The 22593-nt window shown below is 43.7% G+C and overlaps 1 protein-coding gene across 3 annotated transcripts in view; it reads left to right on the top strand.

Moving 5' to 3' along the window:
• GJC1 (gap junction protein gamma 1) overlaps nucleotides 1-5826 on the top strand; it is a 126017-nt gene extending 120191 nt beyond the window's left edge. For all 3 annotated transcript variants that reach the window (XM_073572861.1, XM_073572859.1, XM_073572860.1), the window contains one exon: nucleotides 2711-5826. In XM_073572861.1, coding sequence (XP_073428962.1) covers nucleotides 2725-3897 — 1173 coding nt within the window. In that variant the 5' untranslated portion in view covers nucleotides 2711-2724 and the 3' untranslated portion in view covers nucleotides 3898-5826. The remainder of the gene's footprint in view (nucleotides 1-2710) is intronic.
• Nucleotides 5827-22593: the final 16767 nt, after the last annotated feature.

Genomic DNA, 22593 nt, shown 5'->3' with positions numbered 1-22593 from the left:
TTGGTGAATTGGAACGTGCGGGCTTAAAATTTCGCCTCACAACATAGCCTATGACGCTCTCGGGGTCCAGACGTGTGACTGTGCAAAATTTTATGGTGGTAGCTGCGACGGTGCAGATGCCAATCCAGGACATACATACATACATACACTTTTTCCCCATTATGTACCTAGGGGCAAAATTGTTAGGTGAATTGGAACGCGTGGGGTTAAAATTTCACCTCACAACATAGCCTATGATGCTCTCGGGGTCCAGACATGTGACCGTGCAAAATTTTGTGGCTGTAGCTGCGACGGTGCAGATGCCAATTCCGGACATACATACATACAAACATACACACACACACATTCAGCTTTATATAATACATATATATATATATATATATATATATATATATATATATATGTGTGTGTGTGTGTTTTCAAACATGTTTTACCTCAAAGGAAGAATAAGCTGTGACTCCCAGTGGACAGCAGGGGGTCACGGCTGATATTCTTTCTTTGAGGTAAAACATGTTTGAAAACAGACAGTGAGATGTTTTTCCTTAAGCCCCCATCACACACAGCGAGATCGCTAGCGAGATCGCTGCTGAGTCACAAGTTTTGTGACGCAACAGCGATCTCACCAGCGAAATCGCTGTGTGTGACAGGTATCAGCGACCAGCCCCCCTGCCGAGTATCGCTGATCGTGCTCAGAAGCCCTGGACTTTTTTTTGATCGTTGGTCTCCCACTGGCCAGCACGCATCGCTGCGTGTGGCAGGCGGGAGAGCAACGATCAGCGAGCTCCCAGCTCATATCCAAGGTAAACAGCGGGTTTCTAAACGCCGCGCGGCGCTTAGAAACCTGCAGTGTACCTTAGATACCAGCGCGCTGGTGCAGGGAGCTGGTAACCAAGGTAAACAGTGGGTTTCTAAACCCGCTGTATACCTTTTATACGAGCTCCCTGCACCAGCACGCTGGTATCTAAGGTACACAGCGAGGCGCGCGCTCGTCATCACTGGTGCTGATCGTTGGTGAGATCTGCCTGTTTGGCAGCTCACCAGCGATCATGTAGCGACACACCAGCGATCCTGACAAGTTCATATCATTGTCGGGATCGCTGGTGAGTCACTATGTGTGACGGGGCCCTAACAGAAACCAGCAACTATGATCCCCTGCTGTCCTGCCTGTATACTCTTTTGCTTCCTCCCCTGCCCAGGAGCTATGGTATGATCAGACTATGTTCCTGTACGGTCAGACACAGCCATTACACAGGACATAGCATTGGCACATTTCCAAGATTATCTCAACCAGTGACATTTTTTTAACACATCCAATTGTGGACATTATTTTTATTCTAAGATCTATTAATTAAAATGTAATTTCTTTATGGATAACCCCTTTAAGAAAATGATACCAATCAAAAATATAATAGAAAAGTTTCAAGTACTCTGTGGCATAATTTCTCCTTATTGCTTGGCAGATAACATCACATAACTTTTTTAGAATGTACTAAATTACTTGCAGCTCTTGGCCATTTTCTGGTGATTTCATGTACAATCCCAAAATATCAAAATTGTTTTGTTATCATAAATGACCTTTCATAGAACCTAGTGAATAATATCAGCTTATATATAGTATACTTCATGCCTTATTAATGCCTTTTTTTGTTTGCACCCAATTCATTATTCTATTTGTGCCCTTTTTAAGTCACTTTTATATGTGCTTATCTGTGGGTTGTTTTTGCTTTGTAAGTGAAGTTTAGAGATTCCAGATGTTTTTTTGCCTTATTTGGCGATTTTGACTTTATAAAAAGTTGCAAAATTTGCTGCAACTCCAGTCCCCCCATTGTGTATTTTTTAATACATCGGTATTTTGGTGCAATTTTTTGCTCCATTTTGTGAAACATGTGACTTTTGGCAACCAAAAGTTGTAAAGAATTTGGTGGTAAACACGGCAACTAAGGCTGTGTGCACACGCTGCGGATTCCGCTGCGTTTCCGCAGCGGTTTTGGCCGCTGCGGACACGCAGCCGTTTTAGCTGCGGTGTACAGTACCATTCATTTGAATGGAAAAAAAAAAACGCTGTGCCGACGCTGCGGAAAAAACCGCGCGGATTTGCTGCGGTTTTGAATCCGCAGAAAGAATTGCATGTCAATTCTTTCTGCGGAAACCGCTGCGGGTTCCTATCTCCACCATTGTAGAGATAGTGAATCCGCAGGACCAAACCGCAGGCAAAACCGCAGATAATCCGCAGGTCTTTGGACCTGCGGATTATCTGCGGTTTTTGCAAAATCCGTGCGGATTAATCCGCAGCGGATTCCGCAGCGTGTGCACACAGCCTAATACCACCCAACAAAAAGGAAAGTGACTTAAAAACCGCAAGTGATAAATTGGAGCCTTAGGATATAATTGTTTTCATTGATTATAGTAAATATCTTGTACACCGAATCCTCTACTTATTATCACTTGTGCATTTTCTGATTTGTCTTGCAGTTCAGTTTATGCTTGTCTGGTTTTATTAAGCCAATGGCTAATCATAAATTTTGCACTAATGTAGTGACTGAGTAATCTGACCTTGGTAATCTTTTGCTGTATTCAGATTTTTTTTGCGAGAAACCCCTTGTCTCACATATTGCATGTGTTTGTTGGTGTACTTGGTTATCTATGGAATTGGTAAACAGAAAAAGTTGTGAGTTTTAAAATTCACTAGATTTTCCCTTTTATATTCAAGGAGGAACAAGCAACATGAGCTGGAGTTTTCTGACACGTCTTTTAGAAGAAATCCATAATCATTCAACCTTTGTTGGAAAGATTTGGCTGACTGTACTGATAGTTTTCCGCATTGTTTTGACAGTTGTGGGAGGAGAATCCATTTACTATGATGAGCAGTCTAAGTTTGAGTGCAACACTGATCAACCTGGATGTGAGAACGTTTGCTATGATGCCTTTGCCCCCCTTTCTCATGTTCGGTTTTGGGTATTTCAGATTATCTTAGTGGCCACGCCACCTCTCCTGTACTTGGGATATGCTATACACAAAATTGCAAAAATAGAGGAACGTAACGAGTATGACAGGAAGGCCAGGGTTAGAGCTTTGTCTTTGCGCTGGAAGCAAAATCGTGCTCTTGAAGAAGTGGAAGATGACAATGAAGAGGACCCCATGATGTATCCAGAGACTGAACTGGACAGTGACAGAGGGAAAACAAGCCATAACAAGGTAAAACACGATGGACGAAGGCGGATAAGAGCTGATGGACTTTTAAGAATTTATGTCCTGCAGTTGTTGATTAGGACCATTTTTGAGATTGGATTTTTGGCTGGCCAATATTTCTTGTATGGATTTGAAGTAATTACAAGATATGAATGCCACAGAAAACCTTGTCCACATACAGTGGACTGTTTTATATCCCGGCCCACCGAGAAGACCATCTTCTTGTTAATCATGTATGGAGTAAGCTGTCTGTGCCTTCTCCTGAATGTTTGGGAGATGATTCATCTTGGGTTTGGGACCATACGGGATGCACTTAACAACAGAGGGAAACAAGTGGATGATTCCTCATCATATAATTATCCTTTCTCATGGAATACACCTTCAGCTCCCCCTGGATATAACATAGCTGTGAAGCCAGATCAGATCCACTACACAGAACTTACAAATGCCAAAATGGCTTATAAACAGAACAGGGCCAACATTGCTCAGGAACAGCAGTATGGTAACAGCGAGGACAGTATTCCCACAGAACTAGAACACCTTCATCGGGAGGTCCGTGTGGCTCAGGAACGCCTGGAAACTGCTATCCAAGCTTACAATAGCCATAATAACCAACCTTCCACCAAAGAGAAGAGGTCAAAGAAAGGCTCAAGTAAGAGCAGTGTCAGCAGCCGGTCTGGAGATGGAAAGACCTCTGTGTGGATTTGATAATACACCAGCAGAAAGTTATGACTTACTGTCTCCGGGAGGAGCAGACAGCAGAGTGATATCTTCCATTCCTGTAAATATTTTTGCTCTTATACAAGACGTCCATTCCTTTTATATGATGAAAGGATTGGAGGGGAAAAAGCCATGGATTATGCAGTCTGTTTTCTTGGCTCATGAAGCTTTGACTGTGACCTGCAATCTATCACACAGTACATTCCTGGTCTTTAATATATTCTGGCATATGGAATGCCTAACAATTTTTATACATTTATTTTATTCTATATTCTTTCATACATGATTAATTTCTATTTTTTTCCTTCCAGTCAGTATTGAAGGGTAATTTATCAAAGTTGTTATGTTAGTAAACTGCTTACCTTAGTTATAATATGACCAATCAGCTTTTGTTTATTAGTTTTGTAGCTGCAAATTACTGGCTAAATTACTGCCTTTACCCCTCTGCTGCCAGACTGCCTCTCAGGTGTCAGCCGTGGCCCTAAAAGTGCCTTTTATTGTTCTGCAGAGTGCTGTTTGTATGTGAACCTATCAAGTATGTTTTGCCCCCAAACTGCCACCACTATTATACACTTTCTAAATTATGCGTGGCAATTCAAACAGACACCTAATTTTGAGTAAAAAAAACTTATAGTATCCTCTTACTTAATATGCATAGTACCTGTCCGTGCTGATGCTCAAAGAGGTATTCCCATCTCCAAGATCCTATCCCAATATGTAGTAACAACTAACTAACTGACTATATGAGTGGCCATAACCATGGATACCTAAGCTGCTGCAATGCCCCACAAATGGGGTAAACGACATAGCTAATCAGAAGAACTATACTACATTTCTAATAGGAGTTATTTGCTAATATTATATTATTACACCTACTAAATATTTGGATAGAATCTTGGAGATGGGAATACCCCTTTAATTTTTAATTCCTGCTTGTGCCTAGTGCAGATTACCTGTTTGCATTTAGGGACATGTAGAATATCTAGAAATGAATCAATCTGGCTGCACTCTAATCCCGCCCAGTTTGGCATGATTGACATTCATGAGGAAGGTCTTGGGATGACATGAGCTACCAAGCACCTTTTTGGTACAGGAGTAGAAGGGCATAGTGGTGGTGGTGGCAGTGTTGGAGGCAAAAAGCACCTGATAGATTCCCTTAAATATAATGTATTACTCTTATTTTGTATCAACATAGCTGACCTCACAGGATAGATTGTTCATGAAAAATACAGCAATGGACAATTTATTCATTAACTTATAGTGTTTAGTTTATTAACTCTGTGAGAAATGAGAAATGCCTGTATAGTTGAAAACCAGATACCTGACTTCCCCTTCCTACAAATTCATCAGATGTAGGGATGAAATTCCAGCTAACAGCCAAAGACATGACTGCTACATACAGAAAAATGGCATGTCTTTGTCTGAAAGTGTTGTTTTGTTTTTGCTTTATGTCAACAAGTGCCTCCCTTTTCTGTATCATTGTCTCGTTTCTTTATATTTTAACTTTGTTATTATTTGAATGTTATAAATTATTAAGGTGAAAGAAGCAAGTTTTATTTTTCTCAGTAAAGGAAATGAAATAATAGTCTTGAAAATGACACCTTTCAGTGGCTTACAAAATATAAGAATTGTTTTTAAACAGCAAGGCTAACTGAGTAATAAAACTTATTTTTCAGCGGGTTAACAAGATACCAAACTTTTTATTGTGTAAGAACCATTCTGAAGCATTCCCCGTTGAAATTCTTTATGGTGGTTTATTTATTACAGGTAAGTACAGTAATGTTTTACTTAAAGGAAACCTAGACACCACAGGGCCTATATGGAGGCAAGCAGAGTCTCTATGGTTCTGTAATGTGTAACATTCGCGCTTTGTCAGATGCCATATAATATCTTATTAATAAAGCTTTTCAAAAGACATGACAATACCTGTTTTTTTACTAATTCTATATGAAACTCAGAGAGAAAAAAAAGACTCCAAATGCCCCCCTGTATGAAATATAAGGCATATAATGGTACAGTATAGGCCCCTAGATTGGCATGTTTATTTATTATGGCTGCATACAACTTATAACATATATAGAGCAGCCTTGTACATAAGCACACACATGTAGGCATGTATCATTGTTGACGATGTAACACTCTCCACTTTTTATAAATTCAAAGAAGACATAGAAAAAATCTTAAAGCTAAATGGGTAAATCTTTGGGTCCTGCGAATAAAAGCATATACTTAAAATTGATTGAAAAAAAAAATCACGTAGAAAAAAATTGTTTGGAACTAACCTAAGCTGTACGTTGATGCAGGGTTAGTATTAGGTCTTGTGTTGGTGCGAATGGATTCATAGGACCCAGTCTGTCGTCAGATTCATCTCTTACATGACAGGATCCATGGCTCTCCATTTCATTACCTGGCCTGGCGCAATGTCACACAGTGTGATTGCGCTAGGCTGGCTAATTAAAAGAGGAGCCGAGGAATCCGTCTGTTAAGAGAAGTCACCTTGCTACACTCATCAGGAGAGCTTTTAAATAGAACAATGTGGGAAGGGAAGCAAAAGGCCAGAAAAACCCATACACCTGACAAATACTATTGAGAACTCTGCCATTAGAAGTGGAAAGGAAGAACAAAAACCAAAAAATCTAAATAATCAAAATATTAGAGGAAGAGAAACCAATCACAAACTAAAATGTTTCTATTCAAATGCACAAAGCATGGACAACAAACAAGGAGAATTAGAATTACCAGCACAGGAGAAGAAATATGATGGCATTGGAATCACTGAAACTTGGTGGGATGATACACAAGATTGGAATGCAAGGCTAGACGGATACAACTTATTTGCAAGAAACAGACTTAATAAAAGAGGAGTAGATGTTGCATTGTATGTTCGAAATGCGTATATCTGCACAGAGATTGAAGCTTCAGAGACTGGGAGTTCTGTGGAAACTGGAGAGAACAACGGAAAGGACACCATTGTAAGCATTTACTACAGGCAACCTGTCCAAGCTGAAGATATGGATGAACTCTTTATGCATCAAATGGCCAAGTTCTCCAAAAAATATGACAAAGTGGTCATGGGAGATTTCAACTATCCAGACATTTGTTGGGAATCTCTCTCAGGCAAAACTAACAGGTCAAGCAAATTCTTTTCTCTTTCGTCTCATTGGGGACACAGAAACCGTGGGTGTGCTGCTGTCACTAGGAGGTTGACACTATGCATGAAAAAAATGTTAACTCCGCCTCCGCAGTATACACCCCTCCGACAGGCTGTAGGACAATCAGTTTTGCTTAGTGTCAGCAGGAGGTGGACAGGGGTCTCTCGTAGACCTATGCCTACTTCAATGTGCATCGTTCCTTTTCAGGTACATCTGTACTCCCACATCGAGATCATGAGTACGGCGTGTACTGCCACCCCGTATCCTCATGAATCCCAAGGGCAGGACCCTATCCCCTAACACAGGACTCGTGTTCAGGTGGCAGCTCCTGGTCCTGATCTTCGTCTCCCATCATTCACCCACCAGAGCCTGATGATCGAGAGAGACGCCCTGCAGAAAAGGTTTGGGACAGCAATCTTTTCATGCAGATAACCGACCCCTGTTACGGGGTGAATTGGAGGTAAGAGGCTTCAGCGTTGTATGATCCGCTTACCAGCCACTCTGGCTGAATGTGACCGCTGTAATCAGCACTCGGGCTTACAGCCCATGGCTCTATACTTATGTTAAGAGCCAACATTTACTTTCAAGCACGCGGTGCAGCGCGGTTCCAGCCTCCTCCTGTGGCGGCGTTATGGCCCTGGGCTCCAGCAGGAGCCCAGCAAGGCCGACGCTAGATTCCGGGTTCCGGCAGGCTCCGCCCCCCGTCTTCCTCTTCCTGTACCAGCGCCATCTTGGTGCTCCAGGAGGCCAGAGCAGGGCCCCGCCCACCACTTCCGGGCGGGGATTTCATAAGGCCTCTAGGCAGGGCTGTTCACCTCGCTCTCTCTCACCGTCATCAGCCTTCGGGGGGCACACAGGTTGTGGGTATGTGAGTACTGCACTACAGGTTGCTCCCTCACTCCGCTTTCTACCCCCGACGGTCGGCACCAGGTAAAACCTGTCAGTATGCACAAGGGAGAGCAGTCCCGCGCCTCCTCATTCGCTTCAGTGACCTTGGTCAAATATTTTGTATGTACCAAATGCAATGTCAGGCCTCCTTTAGGTCAGTCTTCGCCACTCTGCTCAGATTGCAGCAGACCTACGGTGTCACCTACGATAGAGAGCAGGTGCAGCCCCCCGTTTTGCCTGTCAGAGCTCCCACATTACCCCTGGAGCAGGAGGGAGCACCTTGCCTGCCGCCCAGAGGCCATCCATCGCCATGGGAGACAGCGAGTGTCCAGGATGGGCCTCTTATCCAAGTCTGTGGCTGACCTTACCAGGGTATCACAGACCTTGGTAACGGCACTTAACAGATTGCCACTTCAGTCTCCAGTGACATAAGAGCACCAAAGGAGCCTCCTTTTGGGCCTCCTAGAGGCCGTAAAAGGTTTAGACAGGACCATCAACCCAGGTCCCCTTCTCACTCCATCTCACCGCCAGAATTTCTCTGGCCGTCTGCCTCCTCCCAGTCCTCATCCCCAGAATCAGGCAAGGCATTATCGGAGTCAGGGCCTCGTTGCCACAGTCAATGAGTCCTTTTCACATTGGGGACGCCACATCAAACTTAATGATCAGGCTTTTTCATTTAAGCGTCATAAGTCTCCCTCTAGGGTTTTCGCCTCCCACAAGGATTTTGAAGAAGTGTTGGCCAGGGAAAGGGAAAACCCAACCAGGCGATTTCAGAGAGAAAGTCGTCTTGGGATTCTATATCACTTCCCTCCAGATCTCACCGCCAACTAGACCAGCTCCCCTTCGGTGGATCCACCAGTGTCCAGACTCGCTACCAATACAGTCCTCCCACTAGTCAGTGGGGCAGTCCTAAAAGATCCCAATGATAGGAGGATAGATTCCCTGTCAAGATCCGCCTTTGAGGCAGCAGCCGCCACATTGTGTCCAGCTTCGCCTCAGCTTGGGTAGCTAAGTCTGTTACAGAATGGGCCAAACAGCTTAGACAGGGCATAATAGCCGGGGCACCACCAGCCGAACTGGCGGAATTCGCAGCTCAAATCTCCCATGCCGGGAGGTATATGGTATGAGCAGCCCTGGATGCCGTGTCTTGCGCAGCTCAAGCATCCAGTAACGTGGTAGCCGTCCTGCAGACGGTCTGGCCAAAGGCTTGGCAGGCTGATTTGTCCTCAAAGAAATCACTGACCAATCTGCCGTTTCAGGGCACCCGGCTCTTTGGGTCAATGCTAGATCAAATCATTAAGGATGCAACGGGGGTACACGCTTCCTTCTCCCCCAGGCCAAGCCTCGTCGATATGTTTTCAAACATAGGGCTCAGCCCTTTCGCCATACCCCAGCGACAGGCACTTATGCTCAGGGCCCACAGAGGTCGCAAGCACCAAGAGATAGGAGGAAGGTATCCTTTCAGGCCACCCCTTCATGGCATTCCCGCAGTTCCAACAGCAGAACTACCAGGTCAGGGCCGGGCAGAGCCAGTTCAACCTGACGCCAGCAGGGAGTCCAACTCCCTTTCCAGTACCTCTTCCTGACTAGGAGGCCGCCTTCTCTTCAGAGATGTCTGGCAGAGTTCAGTAGAGGATATCTGGGTAAAGGAGGTAGTATCGATAGGATGCAAGATAGACTTCAACGTGCTTCCGCAAGATCGCTTCTATCGCAACCAAAAGATGCTGCTAGGGCTCTAGGTTTTTCTGCGGAAATCGACTCTCTCCTCAATCATCCCTGTTCCCGAGCAGGAACGTTTTGCCGGCTTTTACTCAAACCTGTTTGTGACACCAAAAAAGGATGGTTCAGTTCGTCCCATACTAGACCTCAAAAGGCTAAACAGATGGGTCCGCTTACGCCATTTGAGGATGGAATCGATTCGGTTGGTAATTACGTCTATGGAGGATCTGGAATTCCTTTATTCCATAGACATCCGGGACGCCTACCTACACGTCCCCATTTTTCAAGGACATCAGAGGTTTCTGCGTTTTACTGTCCAAATGCAGCATTTCAAGTTCGTGGCCCTGCCATTTGGGCTGGCAACAGCCCACAGAGTTTTCACAAAGATTGTGGCAGCGATGGTAGCTATATTAAGAGGCAGAGGCATAATATTGGTGCCATATCTCGACGATATTCTCGTCAAGGCGCCCTCCTTCACTCAGGCCCATGAGAATCTAGCGGTAGTTTTAAACATGCTGTCCCTGTTCGGTTGGATCATAAACAGGGAGAAAGCTCACCTAACGCCAACACAACGCCTAGAATTCTTAGGAATGGTAATCAACACCTGCCGCTCAAGGGTCTTTCTCCCAGAAAGAAAGTGGATTACCCTCCAGCAGGGATTCGCTCTCTGTTGAAATTCCGGCTTCTATCCTTTCACGCTGCCATTGAGAGTCCTGGGAAGGATGGTGGCAGCTTCAGAGTCAATACCCTTTGCCCTGTTCTGTTCCAGGATACTACAGAGGAACATCCTCCTTCAGTGGAACAGGTCCATCTCTTCACTGGATCGCCCCTTCCTCCCTTCCATTCAGACCAGGGAGTCCCTCAAGAGGTGGCTGACCTCCCCCCTCGTTCATCTGGGACGGCCTTTTCCCCCTGTCCACTGGCAGGTAGTAACTACAGATGCCAGTCACCTGGGCTGGGGTGCGGTATTCCGTTACCCGAAGGTCCAGGGAAGATGGTCGAGGCAAGAATCCTCACTGTCAATCAACATTCTAAAACTGAGGGCGGTCTTCCAGCACTTCTACATTGGGAAAGATACATCAACAACCAGCCGGTCAGGATTCAAACAGACAATGCCAAGGCGGTGGCATACATCAATCACCAAGGGGGAACCACAAGTTCCTGGGCACTGGCCGAGGTATCCAGAATCTTCAACTGGGCAGAAACCGCAATTCCGGCAATTTTTGTCAGTTTTCATTCCCGGCACAGAGAACACGGCCGCCGACTTCCTCATTCGGGAGGGGCTCGCGGCAGGAGAATGGTCCTTACACCAGAACGTGTTCCGTCGGATATGCCAGCTATGGGGGACTCCAGACGTGGACCTCCTGGCATCGCGACAGAACAGAAGGGTCCAACAGTTTGTCCCAAGATACCGCGATCCTCTAGCAATAGGGGTCAATGCGCTGGTCATTCCCTGGACACAGTTCAGACTCCCTTACCTGTTCCCTCCCCTTCCTCTCCTGCCCAGACTGCTAAAGAAGATCAAGGCGGAAGGGGTGCCGGTCATATTGATCGCCCCGTACTGGCCCAGGAGGACATGGTTTGCAGAAATGATCAATCTTTTCGCAGGCACCCCCTGGAGACTCCCCGACAGACCAGATCTTCTGGCTCAGGGGACGTTTTACCACTCAAAATCTCGGTTGCTCAATTGGACGGCATGGCCGTTGAAACCAACAATACTGAGCAGCGGGATTTTCGGACCATTAATCCCGGGATTTTTGGACCATTTCGGAGTCATTAATACAATGATCCAGGCTAGGAGGCCATCCTCTTCCAGGGTCTATTATCGAGCCTGGAAGGCCTATTTTGGCTGGTGTGAGTCTAATCACATCACTCCTATGCTCTGTTCCCTGCCATCTGTCCTAGCTTTTCTCCTAGCAGGGTTCGATGGTGGTCTGGGTTCCTTGAATGGCCAGGTATCTGCTCTCTCTATTATTTTTCAAAGAAATTTGGCCTCCCGCTTACAGGTTAGGACCTTTCTGCAAGGAGTGGCACATGCGGCCCCTCCTCCTGTGTCTCCAGGGGATCTTAACTTGGTCTTGGAAGCCTTGACAGGTTCACCCTTTGAACCCCTCCAGGAAGCTCCCATGTCTTTGTTGCCCTGGAAGGTGGTATTTCTCGTAGCCATCACCTCTATTAGGCAGGTTTCAGAATTAGCGGCATTGTCCTCTCGCCCTCCATTCCTAATTATGCACCAGGACAAGGTTGTTTTGCGGCCTCCTCCTAACTTTCTTCCCAAGGTGGTATCGGCCTTCCACCTGAACGAGGATGTAATCCTTCCGTCATTTTGTCCTGCTCCAACCATCCTCTGGAGCGTTCTTAGAATAAGCTAGACCTGGTCAGGGCGATAAGGGTCTATCTGGCCAGGGCCTCTCCCTTCAGGAGGGCAGACTCGCTCTTTGTTACCCTCAATGAGGTAAGAAGAGGCCTGCCGGCCTCTAAGGCAACAATTGCCCGCTGGATCAGAATGGCAATTCTGGAAGTCTACTGGGTGAAGGACAGGGTGTCCCCTGCTGGGGTCAAGGACCATTCAATCTGGGCGGTGGGCTCCTCCTGGGCGGTACACACCAGGGTATCAACCATGCAGTTGTGCAAGGCTGCCCCATGGTCGTCCGTGCATACCTTTTCAAGGTTCTATAAGGTCCATACTTATGCTTCAGCGGACGCCAGCCTAGGCAGAAGAATCTTGCAGGCGGCAGTGGTGAGTTCTCTGACCTGAAGAAAGTTTCTGTCTTTTCCCACCCCAGGGACTGCTTTTGGACGTCCCACGGTTTCTGTGTCCCCCAATGAGAAGAAAAAGAAAAGAGGATTTTGGTTGCTTACCGTAAAATCTGTTTCTCAGAGTCTTCATTGGGGAACACAGCGCCCTCCCATGATTTTGTTATCTGTAATGATTATATGATTGACTTACATGATAATGTCTCCTCCTACTGCTTTTTCACTAACTGACTGTCCTACAGCCTGTCGGAGGGGTCTATACTGCGGAGGCGGAGTTAACATTTTTTTCATGCATAGTGTCAACCTCCTAGTGATGGCAGCACACACCCACGGTTTCTGTGTCCCCCAATGAAGACTCTGAGAAACAAACGGTAAACAACCAAAATCCTGTTGTCATGATCTCAGTGCGGGTTTGACTCACACACGTGGGGTTAATGTCTGGAACCAGTGCTGATGACTGGCATTTCTGGGGTTAAAGGTTGTGATCCCGGTGCAGGCTTACCTGCACACCTGGGGCTATGATTGTGGCCTCTCCCTGGTTCTGGGAGAGGCTTCTTGTAGCCTCAGGACGCTCCCATTCCTGTCAGTTATACTCTTGCCCTTGGCATAGTGTGGTGACCCCTGAGTGTGTTTTTGCTGAGTTCTGGTTGCTTGATAATGTGTGTATGACTCGGTCTGTTCTCTGGATATTGCTTTGGATTCTGCTTGGTACCTTCTATGTCTGTTTGGTTTTGACTGCTGCTTGGCCCTGACTATCCGCTCTGTCTCATCCTTGGTACGTTACGGCTATCTCTGTGTATGAACCCCGTTTTGCCTGACTCTGAGTAATTCTGTATAGTGTCTTTCCATCTCACTAAGCAGGACGCTAAGCCCCGCCCCCTTGCAGTCACATGACCGTAAGTCCCGTGTCTGCTTGCAAAACTTCAGCATCCACAGGTCCTGTGCATCGGTACTTTCTGGCTGTACCTGACCCCGGTACCCCTACAGTGCGGGTGAGTCCCTGCTCAGCGGAGGCTACACGTCGGCGCTGACAGGATCCTGACACTCAGGACACGCGCACTGGCTCAGTGAGCAAATACAGTGCGGTGTTCCTGACACTTGTTATCTTCTCTTGCTGACAACTTTATCTTCCAAAAGGTAGGGGAGAAAGCAAGGGGATCTGCTACCTTAGATCTAATACTTATAAACAGGGAGGAAATAGATGAGGAGGTAAAAGTGGCTGCAACCCTAGGAGGTAGTGACCAGACCATGCTATTTTAGAATTTTGGATAACTGGAGGAGGAAAACCTGTGAAAACTCAGACGTCAAGGTTAGATTTCAGAAAGGCAGATTTTAAGGGAATCAGAAAAAGAATCGGAGGGATCCAATGGCTGGATATCCTTAAGGACAAAAATGTACAGGAAGGATGGGAAATCTTGAAAAATTAGATTCTCAAAGCACAATAGTTTACAATTCCAAAAGGAGTGAAGAATACAAAGCATTTAAGGAAACAGGACGGATGAACACAGAACTTAAACACATGCTAAAAAGGAAGAAAAAAATGTTTATCAAATGGAAAGAGGGAGGCATATCTAAAGAAGAATATAATGCTGTCTGCAGAACCTGCAGGGCACAAATCAGATTACAAAAGCTGGCAATGAATTAAGACTTGCAAGAGATGTCAAAAGCAATAAAAAAGAATTTTGGGGATATGTCTCATGTAAAAGAAAAGTCAAAAATGCTATGGGATTTTTACAGGATGAAAATAATGAAATAGTAAGAAAGGATGTTGAGAAGGCCGAACTTTTAAATTCCTATTTTGCATTTGTTTTCTCTCAGAAAGGAAATGTAACATCAACTGATCTTCACTGTCCTATTAAAGGAATAGAAGAATCCAGGATATCTATAAACAGAAAGATAGTGAGGCAACAGCTAACATAAATGAATTCAAGTCTCCAGGTCCAGATGAATTGCACCCCAGAGTACTGAAGGAGATAGAATAAATTTTTGAACCACTCTCCATAACCTTTGAAAATTCTTGGAGAACAGGAGAAGTCCCCAAAGACTGGAGAAGAGCAAATGTTGTTCCGATCTTCTAAAGGAGGAAGAAGGTGGACCCAGGGAACTATAGGCCTGTGAGTCTGACTTCTATACCAGGAAAGATCTTTGAACAAATTATTAAACAACATGTATGTCAGTACCTGGATAAGAATTAAGTGATTAACCAGAGTAAGCATGGGTTTGTAACTAATAAGTCATGTCGGACTAGCTTAATTTCCTTCTATGACAGAATCACTAGGTGGATCAGGGAAATGCTGTAGATATAGTATATCTTGACTTCAGCAAAGCATTTGACAAAGTATCTCACACCATCCTTATTGAAAAAATGACTAATTATGGAATGGACAAGGCAACTGTTAGGTGGATTCATAATTGGCTTAGTGATCAGACACAAACAGTGGTCGTAAATGACTGCACATCCAGTTGGAAGATTGTCTCAAGTGGGGTACCACAAGGATCTGTCATGGGCCCTGTATTGTTGAACATCTTTATCAATAATTTAGATGAAGGAATTGAGGGTCCACTGATTATATTTGCTGATGACACAAAGCTAGGAGGGATAGCTAATACTAGAGAAAAAGAGAGGATTCAAAAAGATATAAATAAATTGGAGCAGTGAGCAGCAACTAACAGAATGTTTTTTTAACAGGCAAAAATGCAAAGTACTACATCAGGGCAATAAAAATGAAAAAAGCATATACAGAACGGGAGGATTAGGGTTAAGCAACAGCACATGTGAAAAAGACTTGGGTATACTAATAGATCATAAACTGAATACGGGTAAACAGTGTGATGCAGCAGCAAAAAAGGCAAATGCAATTCTGGAATGTATTAACAGAAGCATACAGTCTAGATCACATGAAGTCATTATTGCCCTCCACTCCTCTTTGGTCAGACCTCATCTGCAATACTGTGTCCAGTTTTGGGCACCACATTTTAAAAAAAGACATCAACAAACTGAAGCAAGTTCAGAGAAGAGCAACCAGAATGGTGAATGGTCTGCAAACCATGGCCAATGAGGAACGGTTACAGGATTTAGGAATGTTTTAGCTTGCAAAAAAGAAGACTGAGGAGACTTAATAGCTGTCTACAAATATCTCAAGGGCTGTCACATTGTAGAAGGATCATCTTTATTCTCATTTGCACAAAGAAAGATGAAGCAATGGGATGAAACTGAATGGGAGGAGACACAGATTAGATATTAGAAAAAACTTTTTGACCTTTAGGGTGATCAATAAGTGGAACAGGCTGCCATGAGAGGTGGTGTGTTCTCCTTCCATGGAAATCTTCAAACAGAGACTTGACAGACATCTGTTTCGGATGATTTATTGAATCCTGCTTTGAGGAGGGGGTTGGGCCAGATGACCCAAGAGGTCCCTTCAAACTCTTCCATTCTATGATTCTATGAGATTCCCATCCAGCGGCCACAAATTGTCATGGCCGATGGAATGGCTCTTGTAAATCAGTTCACAGCAACTCTAGTTAGGACCCATTTAGACAAACCAATAGTCTGGAAACGAGCATTCATAGGAATGCTTGTTTTCGGGGTTATCAGTGTGTGTAATCACCAGATGAACAATTCAGATCACTCATTTATCGGGCTTAAAAGTTATCGTTAATGGCAGCAAATTGTCTTGTGTATACAGGAGATATGCTGCAAATAGCATGATCTATGTGCAAAAATCCATCATATTAACAATCATTCTGTGCTCATAGAATTCCGGTTGGCATGACTATACAGGTCACTACATGACTGTTGATTGGTTTGTATACACTGCAACAGATTACAAGATTAGAGAGCCACTACCAAACTTCTCTGGCAGTGTCTTATTCCCTTGCCATACCAAAGGCTTAAGATATGAAATTCAGCAGGCCAGATTTTAATCTGTACTCCAACTTTATCCATCAGGAAATTGTCAGGAGGTCCCACACACATTCAATTGTTTTCTGAGCCAACTAATATTGTTTGGTTATGCCAACTTCAGTCTAATGTGTATCTAGGTTCCTTACACTTGCCAGTCCTACTCTAACATGAAAACCTCAAAAAGAGGAAAAAATCCTCCAAAAAATTCAGATACAAACCAGACAGGACTAAATGCATCTGCACTAATACAGGGTGCAGCGGACCAAAGTAAAATGGCAGCTGCACAGGTGCGTAAATGCCAAATGAAACAGCCAGCCTACAATCAGGGATTGGCCGTGTGGTACACCAGTGCAGAAGAAATCTGCATGTGGCAGTGTTCACACAGGGAATGCAGGGCTTCTGGTTCACAACCTCTTAGCAACACCATATAGGGGGGCTGCCCAGTGCCAACTAGAATGCGTCCCGTGTGAACAGAGGCCACAAGTTTGCAGAACCATTTGGGCCCAACTGCACCCTGAAAGAAATATAAAAAGTGCACAAAAAACATATCAATATATGTAAGGTATTGGTTGATATTAAGGCCTTAATACGGAAGCTGGCAAACTGCGTCAAAGTTCCTTACACTTGCCAGTCCTACTCTAACATGAAAACCTCAAAAAGAGGAAAAAATCCTCCAAATAATTCAGATACAAACCAGACAGGCCTAAATGCATCTGCACTAATACAGGGTGCAGCGGACCCAAGTAAAATGGCAGCTGCACAGGTGCATAAATACCAAATGAAACAGCCAGCCTACAATCGGATTGGCCGTGTAGTACACCAGTGCAGAAGAAATAATCTGCATGTGGCAGTGTTCACACAGGGAATGCAGGGCTTCTGGTTCACAACCTCTTAGTAACACCATACAGTTGTGGCCAAAAGTATTGACACCCCTGCAATTCTGTCAAATAATACTCAGTTTCTTATTGAAAATGATTGCAAACACAAATTCTTTGGTATTATTATCTTCATTTAATTTGTCTTAAATGAAAAAATACAAAAAGAATTGTCCTAAAGCCAAATTGGATATTGTCCTCAGACAGTTCTTTGGTCTTCTTTCTTTTCTCCATGCTCAATGTGGTACACACAAGGACACAGGACAGAGGTTGAGTCAACTTTAATCCATGTCAACTGGCTGCAAGTGTGATTTAGTTATTGCCAACACCTGTTAGGTGCCACAGGTAAGTTATTACAGATGCTGTTAATTACACAAATTAGAGAAGCATCACATGATTTTTCGAACAGTGCCAATACTTTTGTCTGGTCCATTTTTGGAGTTTTGTGTGAAATCAATGTTTTGCTTCATTCTCTTTTGTGTTTTTTCATTTAAGACAAAATGAAGATAATAATACCAAAGAATTTGTGTTTGCAATCATTTTCAGGAAGAAACTGAGTATTATCTGACAGAATTGCAGGGGTGTCAATACTTTTGGCCACAACTGTATAGGGGGGCTGCCCAGTGCCAACTAGAATGCATCCCGTGTGAACAGAGGCCACAAGTTTGCAGAACCATTTGGGCCCAACTGCACCCTGAAAGAAATATAAAAAGTGCACAAAAAACATGTCAATATATGTAAGGTATTGGTTGATACTAAGGCCTTAATCCAGAAGCTGGCAAACTGCGTCAAATTACCTTACACTTGCCAGTCCTACTCAAACATGAAAACCTCAGAAAGAGGAAAAAATCCTCCAAAAATGTGTATCTAGGTCTTAAGTTTAGGTACAATGTAGTAGCTTTGTTTTTAGGTTGTTTGGCTTATGTCGAATTATACGGACTGAATATAATTACAGCAAACTCTGCTCTGGGAAGTAATATACACTGCTCAAAAAAATAAAGACTCAAATAACACATCCTAGATCTGAATGAATGAAATATTCTCATTGAATGCTTTGTTCTGTACAAAGTTGAATGTGCTGACAACAAAATCACCCAAAAATCATCAATGGAAATCAAATTTATTAACCCATGGAGGCCTGGATTTCGAGTCACACACAAAGTTAAAGTGGAATGTAATGTCCTTAAACAAGTCAAAATGAGGCTCAGTATTGTGTGTGGCCTCCATGTGCCTGTATGACCTCCCTACTGTACAATGCCTGGGCATGCTCCTGATGAGGCGGCGGATGGTCTCCTGAGATCTCCCAAACCTGGACTAAAGCATCCGCCAACTCCTGGACAGTCTGTGGTGCAACGTGACGTTGGTGGATGGAGCGAGACATGATGTCCCAGATGTGCTCAGTCGGATTCAGGTCTGGGGAACGGGCGGGCCAGTTCATAGCTTCAAAGCCTTCATCTTGCAGGAACTTCTGACACACTCCAGCCACATGAGGTCTGGCATTGTCCTGCATTAGGAGGAACCCAGGGGCAACCGCACCAGCATATGGTCTCACAAGGGGTCTAAGGATCTCATCTCGGTACCTAATGGCAGTCAGGCTACCTCTGGTGAGCACACGGAGTGCTGTGCGGCCCTCCAAAGAAATGCCACCCCACACCATTACTGACCCACTGCCAAACCGTTCATGCTGAAGGATGTTGCAGGCAGCAGATCGCTCTCCACGGCGTCTCCAGACTCTGTCAAGTCTGTCACATGTGCATAGTGTGAACCTGCTTTCATCTGTGAAGAGCACAGGATGCCAGTGGCGAATTAGCCAGTCCTGGTGTTCTGTGGCAAATGCTAAGCGTCCTGAACGGTGTTGGGCTGTGGGCACAACCCCCCATCTGTGGACGTCGGGCCCCCAGACCATCCTCATGGAGTCGGTTTCCAACCGTTTATGCAGACACATTCACATTTGAGGCCTGCTGGAGGTAATTTTGCAGGGCTCTGGCAGTGCTCCTCCTATTCCTCCTTGCACAAATGCGGAGGTAGGGGTCCTGCTGCTGGGTTGTTGCCCTCCTACGGCCCCCTCCACATCTTCTGGTGTATTGACCTGTCTCCTGGTAGCACCTCCAGCCTCTGGACACTACGCTGATAGACACAGCAAACCTTGCCACAGCTCGCATTGATGTGCCATCCTGGATGAGCTGCACTACCTGAGTCACTTGTGTGGGTTGTAGAGTCTGTCTCATGCTACCTCGAGTGTGAAAGCACAACCAACATTCAAAAGTGACCAAAACATCAGCCAGAAAGCATTGTGTACTGAGATGTGGTCTGTGGTCCCCACCTGCAGAACCACTCTTTTATTGAGTGTGTCTTGATAATTGCCAATAATTTGCATCTGTTGTCTATTCCATTTGCACAACAACATGTGAAATTGATTGTCAGTCAGGGTTGCTTCATAAGTGGACAGTTTGATTTCACAGAAGTTTGATTTACTTGGAGTTATATTCTGTTATTTAAGTGTTCCCTTTATTTTTTTGAGCAGTGTATTTCTGTTCACTGACAGCAAACAGACATCTTAACAATAGTGAGAAACTTAAATGCATATGGCATGATAAATTTGCACTTTCCACTTTTTAGAAAAGTGGGCAAACATTTGCTGTTATGTCAAATTTCAAAGCCAGATAGTCCTCTCCCACCCCTCGGTCCAGCATCGTCTCCCTGCCACTGCTTCAGTCTCTGTTTCGGCTGCAGCGGTGACTTCATGACTATAGCGTTCATCACTGCCAAAGTAGATGACGCTGGTGGGGAGAGTACTATCTGGCCTTTTTTATTTTACCTGATGGTAAACAATTGAGGACCACTTTTATAAAAATAGAAAAACTGATTTAAGCTTTATTTTATAAGTATATGTGATTACCAGGTCGGAAAATGTTAATGTTGAGAAAACAATACTTCCATTGAGGTGGTTCCTCTTTTTTTATATTACTGTGTTTTATATATGATTTGTACATTTGAAAAAATAAATATAAAAGAATTATTAATGATTTCACTGTCATTGAAAATTTTTTACTCTGAAACATAGTGGTGAACATTGATATAAAAGTTATGATTATATTTTGCATATTTGAAGTTGGGGCGCACCCAACGATTTGGATGGATTGTCTCGTCCAATTTACAGAAAAAAATAGCAAATGCTGTTATTTTTTTCACATACAGATTCGATCAGTGAAAAAAATTGCTCATCTGCACTGCCCCCTGTCGTTTTTTTTTTTTCACCATGTGAACAAGCCTTAAACAATGCCGCCAGGTCCAAACCACAAAAAAAGCAAAAGCTTCTTTGTGAGATTTTTCATAAATTGTATGACATTTAATGGGGTATTCCCATCTCCAAGATCCTATCCCAATATGTAGTAGGTGTAATAATAATAATATTAGCAGATACCTCCAATTAGCAATGTAGTATAGTTTTTCTGATTTGCTATGTCGCTTACCCCATGTGTAGGGCATTGGAGCAGCTTAAGTATCTACGGTTATGACCACTAACGCCTAACTGTCATAATATGAGTGGTCGTAATCGTGGTTGCCTAAGCTGCTGCAATTCTCTGCACATGGGGTAAGCGTCATAGCAAATCAGAAAAACAATACTGTATTGCTAATTGGAGGTATTTGCTAATATTATTATTACAGCTACTACATATTGGGATAGGATCTTGGAGCTTTTTACAATTTATGTAAAATCTCACAAAGAATCTTTTTTTTTTTTTTTCGCTGTTTGGACCATGCAGTATTATTTATGCTTCCTGGGTAATCAGGCAGAATCACTTTGTATTCAGAAAATTATTTTTGCTTTTTTATCAACAGACATTTTTTTTTTGTTTTTTAAACTAGTATTCATTCTTCATACCCTGTCTTAAAGATTTTCCCCTTAATCCAGTGTCTGCTTTGCATTTTCTTCTAGGCTTTAACCAAAGCTGAGACACAAAGAGAAAAATTGTACTCCTTCATCCTTATATGGTAACAAGCTGAAAAGCAACAGACTGACGATTAATATGTGAACCACAGCTCGTTGTGACTGCAGCGTAGAATAATGTTGACAAGCTTAGTTTGCGTACAGAATACAGCCCAATTGACATCATTAGAAAAGTTTTACTAATGCTGTCATCCTTAACTAAGGAATAGTTGTAGTTAATCTATTTGGCCTTGCAAATTACGTAAGTCTACATAAACAATCAATAATCCAATAATGAGAAAGAATCCCTCTCAAAAATTATCAAAATCAATAATTCTTTATTATGACACAATACTATAAAAAAAATATAAAGTGGTTTTCCCATCTCCAAGATCCTATCCCAATATGTAGTAGGTATAATAATATTAGCAAATACAGTGGCTTATGAAAGTATTCAACCACACCCCCCTCGCTTTTTACTTATTTTGTTACATTACAACCTGTGTTTAAATATTTTTGTAAGCCGATTTGTGTGATGCATCAGCACTAAATAATCTAAGTTGGTGAAGTGAGGGGTGCAAAATATAGGCATAATTTAAATTTATGGGATCAAATAACTTAAAATTGGTATGTGCATATGTATTCAACCCTTGTGTTAAGAAGCCCCTAAAATTTCTGGAGCAAGCAATTATCTTCATAAGTGACATGCTTAGTGAAAGGTAGTCCACCTGTGTGAAATCTAAGTGTCACATAGTCATTCAGTATATGTACACACCTTTTCCGAAAGGCCACCGAGGCTGAAACACCAGTAAGCAAGAGGCACCACTACCCAAACAACACCATGAAGACCAAGGAGATCTCCATACAAGTCAGGGGCAAAGTTGTTGAGAAGTGCAAGTCATGCTTTATAAAAAATATCTCAATTTCTTATGACCCCTGGAGCACCGTCAAATCCGTTGTCATTAAATGGAAAAAACATGGTACCACAACAAACAGACAAGAGCGGGCCGCCCCACCAAAACTCTCATCCCAGGCAAGGAAGGTATTAATCAGAGAGGTAGCAAAGAGACCAAAAGTAACCCAGAAAGAGCTGCAGAGTTACCAAGCAGAGACCAGAATATCTTTCCATGCGACCACAATAAGCCATACACTCCATAAAGGAGGCCTTTATGTAAGAGTGGGCAGAAAAAAGCCTTTATTTACACACAAAAATTGTAAGGCTTGTTTTGAGTTTGCTAAAAGACGTGGGAGACTCCAGATGTGTGGAGGAAGGTGCTGTGGTCAGATGAGGCCAAAATTGAATTTTTTGGCTACTAAGGGAAACGGTATGTCTGTCGCGAAACCAACACAGCTCATCACCCCAAGAACACAGTGAAGCATGGTGGTGGGGACAGCATCAAACTGTGGGGATGTTTTTCGTCATCAGGGACAGGGAAAATATTCTAAGTCGACAGGAAG

The sequence above is a fragment of the Dendrobates tinctorius genome, unplaced genomic scaffold (genome assembly GCF_039654945.1).
Source record: "Dendrobates tinctorius isolate UK_male_01 unplaced genomic scaffold, ASM3965494v1 ptg000032l, whole genome shotgun sequence".
Lineage (NCBI taxonomy): Eukaryota > Metazoa > Chordata > Amphibia > Anura > Dendrobatidae > Dendrobates > Dendrobates tinctorius.
Note: the sequence above shows the minus strand (reverse complement) of the source record. Positions and strands in the feature narration are given on the sequence as shown.